This window comes from Pinus tabuliformis, chromosome 3_1, assembly GCF_031772625.1.
Source record: "Pinus tabuliformis cultivar Carrire ecotype Pingquan chromosome 3_1, CPIR1, whole genome shotgun sequence".
NCBI lineage: Eukaryota > Viridiplantae > Streptophyta > Pinopsida > Pinales > Pinaceae > Pinus > Pinus tabuliformis.
In genome coordinates, this window is record NC_142301.1 from 788464742 (window position 1) to 788475972 (window position 11231).

The 11231-nt window shown below is 35.2% G+C and overlaps 1 protein-coding gene across 1 annotated transcript; it reads right to left on the reverse strand.

The window, feature by feature from the left end:
- Positions 1 to 8440: 8440 nt before the first annotated feature.
- On the reverse strand, positions 8441 to 9760 carry LOC149189796 (putative disease resistance protein At4g10780). The gene has a single exon (XM_089410348.1). The coding sequence runs from the start codon at positions 9758 to 9760 to the stop codon at positions 8441 to 8443; it is 1320 nt and encodes a 439-aa protein (XP_089266474.1).
- Positions 9761 to 11231: the final 1471 nt, after the last annotated feature.

Here is an 11231-nt window from a genome sequence, read left to right on the forward strand (position 1 = left end):
TCAATGGAAAACTAGAGAGAAGGTGGGCCTCTCAATGAGTGAAAAAAAATCAATTGAGCTTGCTCAATCAGTAATGAAAAGAGTATTAACATGTTTTGTGATTAAGAATATCATATTAAGAGCAGGATAGGCAAGAATAATTGGGGATTTTCAGAACAGGGAAGCCATGGATTAGATTGAGGTTCACAGTATCGGAACTGAGGACCCCATCTGCGAAGGTCCCATTGGCATTAAAGTAGCAGCATTAGCAGAGGTGTTGTTGTTACAGGCTGTGGGAACTAGAAAATTGTTGGTCTCTTTTGTGCAGGTGGGTGAGCTACAGGGGATAGGTCGGTAAGTGGGGGAGAGAATGGGGTTGAAAGTGGAACCAGGAGCTGATAAGGGATTGCATTCCAACCATGACAACTCGCTGCCTGTATCGACCACCATTTCTTGTTTCTGAGGTGGGTTGCCCTCGACAATGCCTGTTGAACATGGAAATAACCCTGCAAGTGGACGCAGGGAAGGACTTAACAATAGAACACTTATGTTTGGTGAATCGTAAAGGGTTCAGAACACATTACCTATACTAAAGGATTCAAGTGCCTTCCTCGGTGCTGGAAGCCCTTGAATTGCAGAACAACCCGAGGACCTGCAGGCAGGACAAGAAACAGAGAATTAGCTAGATTAAAGAAAACAAAAAAAGAATGAACAGGGTTAGAGTTAGATGCACCCAGCGTAGAGTTGAAAGAATTGTAAATGGGACTATGGTTATAGCGCAAATCAAGATTTAGTTGATTTGACAGTTAGTAGTATCTAATGGTGGAAAAACATTTAATCGTCTAACAATGGATCTGACGTCAGGATTATGACAGAAAGGCAGTTAGGGGAGTTGATTTCAGAGAAGAACGCCTTAGGGCGTAATGATATAAGGTTGAAGGAAATTAGTTTTATATACATGCAAAGTAATTTAGGATTTCTTCAACAAAAACTCGAGGTGACAAAGGAAAATCAAGTTGCAAGGGCAGTGGCAAAAGCTAACCTCATGATTATGATCTTGCACAAAATCTAAGAAAAGAGAAAGTCTAAAGAAAGAAAAAAGATTTCTTGGTCATGATTGCTAATTATAGAGATCCCTTAGTTACAGGTGTAAATGAAGTGTAAGAAAATGTGACACAAGAGATTATTATTCAAGTTAAGATTGTGTTAAAGTATTTTATTAAATTAATATAATAATGTATATTATACAATGCTGTTTAATGGTGGATATTATTTTGATCACAATTAAAAAATAAAACCAAATTAAAAATTAACTAATTTAGATTAAATTTCTTAAGATGCAAATTTTATATTAAAAAAAAGTTTATACTTTGAAAGATTGAGAGATTTGATCCATTTAAACTTTAATAGATCCAATAAATATAAACTGGTATATAAATTTAAATTATAAAATAAGATTACACTTAATAGAAATAAATTAATATTTAGATTTAAAATTAAAATTAAAATTTTATATGAAAAAAAATTGAAGTTGGAAACGAAAAACATTGTCCCATAAATCATCCAAACACTTAAATCTTATACCATCCAAAATCCAACTTAAAAAACCCTATAACAAACATCATTTTAATTCGAACATTAACTTATAGTTTTAATTATATCATTTTCAATTTCATCTATTTCGGTATGAAGCCTTTATTTCCATGCTTCAAAGATACCCATCAACATGTACCTTCTGCCTAAAGCCCTGAAACACAGCTCCGACCTGAAAGATTGAGTGAGGATTTAACTTTTGTTGGGAAGCCCAGGACCCACCTGCAAGAGATGAGTGCGGACCTAACTTTAGCAATATAAAGTGACAAGGGATGATTTGCATATATGTGCCAGGTGTCCATTTAATTATATATGTGTCCGGACCTCATTGTCATATGGGCCTGCAGCCCTGGAATTTGACGTCCCACAGGACGTATTTTTGGTTGAAGAACGTATTTGACAGGAGCAGAAAAAAATTCCACGTCAAATCCGACGTGTGATACACCCCTGCAAACCGTCAAAACGACGTCTGTTTCACTTGTTGAAACGTAAAAATTTAGGATACCTTATTTCTTAGGAGTCTGGACACTGGGAGTATGAGAGTCTGGGACCACCGGACCAGCAGTAGTACTGGTACACAACGCAGTTTAAAATAAAAGCCTTTAAATGCATCACCATCCCACTGCGTACTACCTAGTACTTACCATTGATTATCCAGCTACAATCCGCCGCTCATAGCCGCTCAAATTTAATCCGACGAGACTTGCAATTTGCAAATTGCAATCTACTGCAATCTGCTAGTGCTTATTCCTCCAATGGATCATAAATTGGTTTACGTCATTAGGGATATAGCTTAAAGAAACATTTAAATTCATTTTCTATTCATTTATTTCATGCTTGGTATGTGCCTAGGCAAGTCTGGTGAAGCTCAGGTTCCAGAGATTCAGAAATTCTTTTGCTAGTTTATATATATATGCGCGACACAGTACAACAATTGCGGGAGATATTTCCTCCTCATTATGAAGAAGTAGATGTGAAGGAAGGAATTTTAGGTATCGGAGGGTTCCCTGTTAAGGATTGCCAGCGATCTTGGATACCAATTACAGTGAGGAGTTCAGACGGGGATGTCAAGCTATAAACAAAAAACCAGCAAACAGGGTAAGTACATTCTATTTTGTAAAAAGAATGCATGCCTCGACAGTTAATGTGATAAATTTAACAGGTAGAATTGTTCCATCTAAACATAAGGCAGGCATATCATCTGTCCAGAAACAAATATTATAAAACCATTTTAAAATTTTCGTAATCTTTTTAAATTCCCTTACGTTGTAAAATATAAATTGTATTTGAGTACCCAAATACGAGTGCTCTGTTTCCTGAACTTCATCAATCTTATCCCAAATATTAGTAAAATATAAATTGTATTTGAATACCCAAATACTAGTGCTCTGTTTCTTGAACTTCATCAATCTTATCCCAAATATTAGTAGTGTGTTGTTTCTTAGTCTTGGTTATTGTGCGTCACATGTTGTTGTTGTTGATGTAAATGACATGCGTGGGCTCTGCCCAGTGCCAACCATTTCCAATCTCCAAGTAGGCTGCCATTGCGCATTTAACTGACTACAATTCTTCAAACTCTGCTCGGATCTGAATGAATCAGAGCAATCACGTGTCAGCGACATTTTAACGGTAAAAACCTTTTTGAATAAAGCACCAAACCATTATGCGTTGACTACCAAATATGGTGATTTTTTTGTCATATTACCTTGAAAAACTCGTTAAATATTAACGCCATGAAAATAAGTGCAAAATAAAATTTTTTCAAAGAAAAGGGTTTCAATTTGCGAGGATGCCTTCATCGTTGTGCCAAGTTTTTCAGAGGAATTCGTATTTTGATTCGTGTGAGTGCGTAGGTGTGGGGATTGCATGTGCTTCACATCTGGCATACGTATGGATATAGCCGTTGACAGTCTAAGCAAGAGACATGGAGTTGGCTTCCAACGCCTACAACTATGGATAAATGTTATGGGTACCCGCGTATTATGACCTTTAAACCCAGGCCCGATATGAAGGTCGGGTGAAGCCTAACTGGCCCTTTAACATTCATTTTGTTTTGATATATACCAGAGAAAAAAATTCTGTTATGGGTACCCGCGTATTATGACCTTTAAAGTTCCCAACGACTAAAACTAAATTACATTAAGGTGAAGTTGAAGCGCAAATTCCATCTCAACATTGAAATTAAAAACCTTTCCGAAGATGAATATAAATTTTTTGGTTTGTTAATAAATTTTACGGCGGGTCCTTATCCTCCTCGACCAATGAAGTAAGAGAAGAAAGTTGAATTTAATCGCCGTGAAATTAATTGGGATGAGTATTTAATGGAGTCAGACAAGAACACTGAATTTAATAACCGTGAAATTATGTCAATATGAATATATTGGAATATATACTAAACAATAGAAATTGGGTAGTCGTGAAGTTATTATATGCATGGTATATATAGATACCAATATATTCTAATTGGTAATATTCATTTTGTTTTGATATAGACCAGAGACAAAATTCTGTTATGGGCAGGCCTGGAATTTCAAATTCCTTTTGCCTATCAAATTAAAATTTGACGACGTTTTTGTATTTTTTTTACCCTTCGTTTTACGTTTTAACTAAATATGTGAGTGTCACGGAAAACTCTATTTTAACAATTTTTGTAAATTTATTCCACAACACACAATAAGTCATCAAATTGGAGGCTGATAATCACTGTTTAGATTGAAATTGCAGATTTGTAGTCTATCAAATTTATAGCTCAGATTTATGGTGGGACCATTTAAACAATAAAATCTTTGCAAAAAACTTACAATCCATGGACTATAAATAAATTATCTAGTGAGATTATAAATAAATCGTGGACTATAAATAAATCATCTAGAGAAAATACAGAAAAGTTATGCAATAATAAACAGTGATTATACTTCATTAAAAGGCAAAATTTTTGAAGAAACTACAAATTTTTTTATCAATAGGAATATCTCAATACATAGATCCTCTATTAAACATAAACTAGAAGAATTTTCAAAGCTCAAGAATCCTTCTTGACTTTGTATCTATCCATATCTCATATACTGCATGCCAATCAACATTAGATGATTCAGGGCCATTCAAAGATACTCTCATTAGAGCATCTAGTGTATCCAACCCAAGGCTCGATTTTCTAATGTCCTTGATGATGTTTTGCTTAGAAAATCCCCTTTCACAATCCCTTGTACTTGCAGGAATAGTGAGGACAGCTTGCCATAATTTCATCATATTAGGATAGGTTTTGTGCCATTGTTTTGTGTTACGAAAGATTTTCCATGCTTATTTCATAGAAAACCCCTCACAAGCCAGATTTAATGAATCAACAAAAGGGTGCAACTCCCTTTTACAAGCTTTAACATCAAATAAAGCTACAAATCCAACATCACTTGATACGGTATGTTGCAAATGTTGAAAAAGCTTTAAAAACCAACGCTCTGAATTTTTCTCACGACTACGACACTCTTCTGAATAATAACAAGAGCTGAACAATTTCGCTGCATTAAAAAGATGAAGGTTTCCTTTCATTGGATTCAATATCCATGGCTGAGATAGAGATGTATTGTAACTCATGTCTATCTACAACTTTCCCTTCATCTTTAATATCAATGTATCCATTTTGAGAATCATTTAAAAACTTTGAAAGATAAGTTGTGCCTTCTGCAAATGTCTCTTTTCTCAAAAACCATCTAGATAATGTGCTTATAGTTACTTCAAGAGCCAACCCAATAGTTGTAATGTCTACATTTTCTTCTTGAAAAGTCACATTCAACTTGTTCAATTCCCCTAGCACATCAGCAAGCATATGTAAACAAAACTGGACAGAATATATTCTCGTCTTATCATACCAAGATGAAGTTTTTTTTTTTCATTTTTCCACAAAGTTAAAATTGCTGGCATAAGCTTCACAAGCCCTATAATAACTTCCCCCTGGATAGCCATCTCACTGAATGTATCTGTAGAACATCAAGAACATCAATTTGCATGACTCTAAGCAAATCATTAAGTTCGTTATTTCTCTTTGGAGAGTTTTGAACCCATGAATACACTTTGTTTGCAATTTTTTCAACAAATAATAACTCAGGGAATTTCTTAGAAGCATCTGCTGCTGCGAAAGACTCACGATGAGCCACACAATGAACTGTAATAAGGTCTGGATTGTTCTTTTTCAAAAATGAAACAAAGCCATTTTCATGTCCAATCATCGTTGAAGCTCCATCTGTAGAAACAATTATCAAATCTTTATATTGAAGGCCTCTAACATCTATTAATTGATTGACACTATCATATATTGTTTTTCTTTTTCCATCTACTACATCTTTGAGCTTCATAAACTGCGACATAGGTGGCCCGAGACCCTTTGAGTCTAAATATGTTGCATAAATAACAAGGTGTTGCTCTAAGGTTCGATCAGTGCTTTCATCAACCATCAATGAGAAGAAAGGACTTTCCAACATATTTTTTATCTGAATCTGTTCAAGATGTTTTGATATGCAATATATAAAATCATTTGTAGACTTACGATTAGTGTATGAAGAGTACTCTTGAGACTTTGGCATATTTGGAGTTTTTGCATCCATTAGAAATTTACAAAGCTTCTCATACTTTGATAGAGATAAATCTTCTTGACAAGTGAAATATGATATTTTCATTGTAGAAATCACTCTTTCCTTATTGGCATCTCTCACCTATCTAATATGATCTGGAATTGGTTTCATCTTTCCCTCTAATGCATTAATCCATCTTTCCTTAGCATCTTTATGCACCCGTGATTTTTCATGAGTAACAAGAGCATCATGTTGTAATGTGGTGCAACCATTCCCTAAACCCCATGGTCCATTCATCCTATACTTCTCACAATAGTTACACTTCATAGTTATTTTATCATCAAACCTCACATAATTCAACCAAACAAACTTATCTAACCATTCCATGCGAAATTGTCTTTTTGTTTGCACTTTCATTTCTGAATTATCACCAACCTCTTCTTCAACTTCATTTGTTTCTTCATCTACATCATGTTCAGAAGAACTTCCAAAAATTTCATGTAATTGTTGTTCCACATGAGCATTATGGGTTTCTTCAAGTGTTTCTGAATTCTGTTGAGTCTTAGAAGTTTTCCCTTTTGTCCATCCATACATTTCCCCAATTGTAACTTGTATCTTTCTCTTTTGAGACATTTGTAGGTTTGTGACCACCTGTATAAAATATATATATGAAAACTAAAATTCATTAAATCAAAAGTGAATATAACAATGGACAACATTGTAGAATAAATAAGCAAAACATAAATATATTTGAAAATGAACTTCAGCGTGCTAAAATTTGCATCCCAAATATGCGACACACCAAACAAAAACTCGAGCACTATCAATTTATATATTAAACAGCATAAAATTTATATATTAAACAGCATAAAATTTATATATTAAACAGTATAAAATTTATATATTAAACCGTATAAACAGTAATTTAAAAAGATTCAAAAAGATCTTAGGGCATTGAGTCAATTTATATATTAAACCGTATAAATCTGGAATACAACAATCCTCCACTAAAAACACATAAAAATAACAAAATCTTGGTGTCGTCACAGGTCCACGCTTTACATTAAAGCTAACGGAGTGTGGGAAGTTGGGAACTTTAAAGGTCATAAATTATAATACGCGGGTGATGTGGGGTTTATGCAGAGGAGAAGAGAGGCAACGAGTATGAATCTAATCTATTGGGGGGCCCTGGAATGAAGAGCGACAAGGTGAGGGTTGCAGTGGCAGAAGGGAACTTCTGCAATGAAGTCCAAGCCAAACTGACTGCGCTGACATTTTCTGCCCTTTACTCACAGGTAATTAATGGACTACATTATCCTACCTATGTTTTTTAATTAATTGAATTTTTAGATCTAATTTTTAACTAATTGAATCAAGATGCTACAAGATTAGTGGCAAAAAGTTAACTTCGCTGTTATGATGTTCCATGGAATCTACAGAAGTGGAACCTTTCATTTCAAAAACGACCGAAAAGAGAGTTTCCATTCTCCGAGAGGTCTCGATCACGACCAAAAAGAGAAAGTCTTGAAAAAAAAAACGATATCTTGATCATGCTGGGTACCTATAAAGATCCTTTAGTTGTAAACTTGGAAGTGTAAGAAAATGGGAGAACAGAGATTTTGTATTCATGTCAAAATCTTGTTAAAGCATTTTATTAAATTAATATAAGAATATACATATAAATATACTAGTGTTTAAGTTTTTTAAAAGTAGATATTATTTTATCAGTATCAAATTATTAAAAGGATAATAATACTCCATCTTATAAAAATAAGATTCTCTATCTTAAAAAAATATGAAATAGTAGTGTAACAATACATCGAATGAATAAACCTGTTATAAAATGCTATTCAAATTTTACACAATCTCCAGTTTATTATCAACCAATCTCCAGTTTTACACAACAGAGAAACTTCCATTTTATTATCAACAATCAAACACAACAGCTTCCATTTTATTATCAACCAAACTCGCAGTTTATTATCAACCAATCAAAGAAAGGAAGTTCCATTTCATGCCAACAGAGAAACTTCACAAATCAAGAAAACAATTCAGTGCCAGTGCAGAGCCTGGAGTGCTAGAGGAGATGAACCTGTTGAGTTTCCAACAGAAAATGAGCAAGAGTGGACAAAGATTCATGACATATGCCGTGATGATACAGAATAAATTATGCAAGTGTATAATACCTGTTAAGAAATCAGCTGATGGCGATCTCTCCTTGCCAGCAACCCTTCTCCTACCCACAATGGAATCTTATTGTTGGCACGAATAATTTTGGCTGCAGGAATGTGTAGAAAACAGAACTACAAACCAATATTCCCCCTGCCTAGTGCATCGTAACTCAACCTTAGGCAAGCATCGGGGCTATGGTCATTTGCCAGCCTCTGAGCAGCCCATTTCCACTGTTGTGGATCACTACACCCGGCCATTGCCCTCCCTACAACTTTTAGTGCCAGGGGAAGCCCTCCACACTTACTACACACCAATTTGGCGTTTTCCTCATTGATGTTTGCCGGTATGCTTCTATTATTATAGGGAAATGCATGATATGCAAACAACTTCCAACTCTCATCTTTGGACAACTTCTCCATTGTTACTGTGTACTTATCTGCAACTCCCATTTTTAAAAGTACACTGCGATACCTAGAACTCACAATAATTTTTGAGTTGGAGTGATGAGTTACAGCCCGCAGTATGCCCAATCCCTCCAACAATTCCGTGGCGTCCTTTTCCCAAACATCATCTATGAACAAGGCAAACCTGCTACTCTGCTGCAGTGTCTCATTCAAACATATTTTTACACCATCTTCGTCCATTTTTTGCCCCAATGTTATATTTTTATGCAAATTTATTTGTGTATAAAGCTCATTCCTGAGACTCGTAATAGTTCGACTTTGCGAAGCAGTTAGCCAAAGTAAAAAACCGTCGCTGAAGTGATTGCTAACCTTTTCGCTGTTGAAGAGTTGCTTGAGAAGCAGAGATTTTCCAGATCCACCCTTGCCGAGCACGCCAATACTGTTAGCCTCAACATCATCTATTACCCATTTTTCCATCCTTGCAAAGGCTTTGTCGTGTCCCACTACAAGGGGTTCGTCGATCAACTTAGTCCTTGCTGTGCTTTTTGGAGCATTCGCGGCTTGAGATGTGATTGCAGAAGTGCTTGAAGAAGCCAAAGCTTTGGTATTTTCAATAATCTGCTTTTGTCTCTCCAGGATCTTCGCAGTTTGCTCTTGAACTTGGACCATGTGAACCAAAGGAGATAATCTTACATATTTGTCTATATTTGCAATCAGATTGTTGATCTTCTTGGTGGTTTTATATCGAGAAACAAGATTCCAGCTAGGTATTGTACACTGATGCACAATTTCTGATGCTTCTTTGAGAAGCACCTGCAACTCTTGAAGCCATTTGTTAACAGCTGAAGCCTCATCTTTGTGCTGGTTCATTGTCAGCCGGCAATGCTGGATGTGCTGGATAATAGGCTCAATTCTTATTAATTTATCTTTCAAAGCGGCCAACACTTTCCTGCAGCGAAGGGCAATGTTAATGTGCCGAAGTATTTGGTGGATTGTCATCTGTAAGCCCACACCAATAAGGCCAGGGACAAAACCAGGATCAACCATGATTTTTTCGGCAAATTCCCTCCACAAATTATATGCAATCCCCTCTGTAATGCAACAAAACACTCCCCCAACTTAACTCATATATTTTCAAAGACCTCAAAACCACACAGACGGTTAAACAAATACCAAAAATGCTGTGGGGCACTTTCCGTCGCAATATATTGCCTCCTGCAAGTCAAGTCTTCAGGTGACTTTCGGTAATTCATTTCCGTGGTCCCTCTTTAGTCAATTGAACGACTATCGTAGGATTTTTGAGTGCCGAAAGCATCGCATTACCATGGTTGATGTGTGAACGCTACTTCTTCACCGTTCAAGTCGAGGAAGCTTTACAGGCGTGCTTTAAAGATTTTGACAATCCCGTAACTGTTTTGACCATTCTATTGAAGATTGCTGACAATTTAAAACTTATTAATCGTATTTAACTGGGCAAGTCCAGCTGTCAAATCCCATTCTGGTCACGGCAGCTTTAGGGATTGACTTCTCGGTTCCTTAGATTATTCACATTTGTTAAGCATTTGTTATTTTAAATATTGATCACACGTCAATTCTTGGTTTAATGTTTTCTAGTTTAAACATTAAGTACATCCTTAATTTATTATTGTTCTTTTATTGTTCAAATAAAAATAATATTATATTTATTGTAGAATATAAAAAATATTAAATTACTCATCGGATAATACTTAATATTTACCCACTAATTAACTTATTCTTAATTTTACAATAAGTTCCTAACCTTTATGTAAGATTCTCCAAAGCAAACAACACCTGGATCCTGGCCGTACACTTCGATCTGTTCATACGGCGACGTACTTTTAAGGTTAACCTCTTCGATTCAATAGGAAACCTGGCTGCAATTTTGCATTTGTTGATTATTTTGGACAACAATATTCAATCATTTTTTTCTATTATTTGTTGGTTATTTTGGACAGCAATATTTAACTAATTCTCCCACTAATTTGGGATACTTCAAAGGCTTTGGAGGCTTTTCAAAGTGCGACCCAAACAACAGATTGACAGTAATACAGTACCAACAATGTTGTGAGCCGCTACGGTTGAGGCTTTTCAAAATGCAAATTGACATTTAATCATTTCCCATATATAGACAAAATGTCCCTATTAGAGTGGGCTTCTCAAGGTGCGAAGTGGCGTTTATCCGTTATTTTTCAAAGTGAAATCTGACTGGTGACTTCTTTTATATACATACTCCAAAAGAAACATCAACCATAGAACTTTTATAGAACTTTTATGTTTTGGTTATTGTTGAGGAGACCATACGGGGACCACGAATGTAGCGTTGAGTAGATGTTTTATAATTTTTAACAAATAAATTTGAGAATATAAATATAAAGAAGTCAGAAGAAATGAAAAACGAATTTGAATGGTTTGAAAAAATAATGAATTATTTATTTATTTATTGTTTTTTAAAGAGAGTTGATGTATATTAAATTGAGATTTTAGTAAATATAAATAG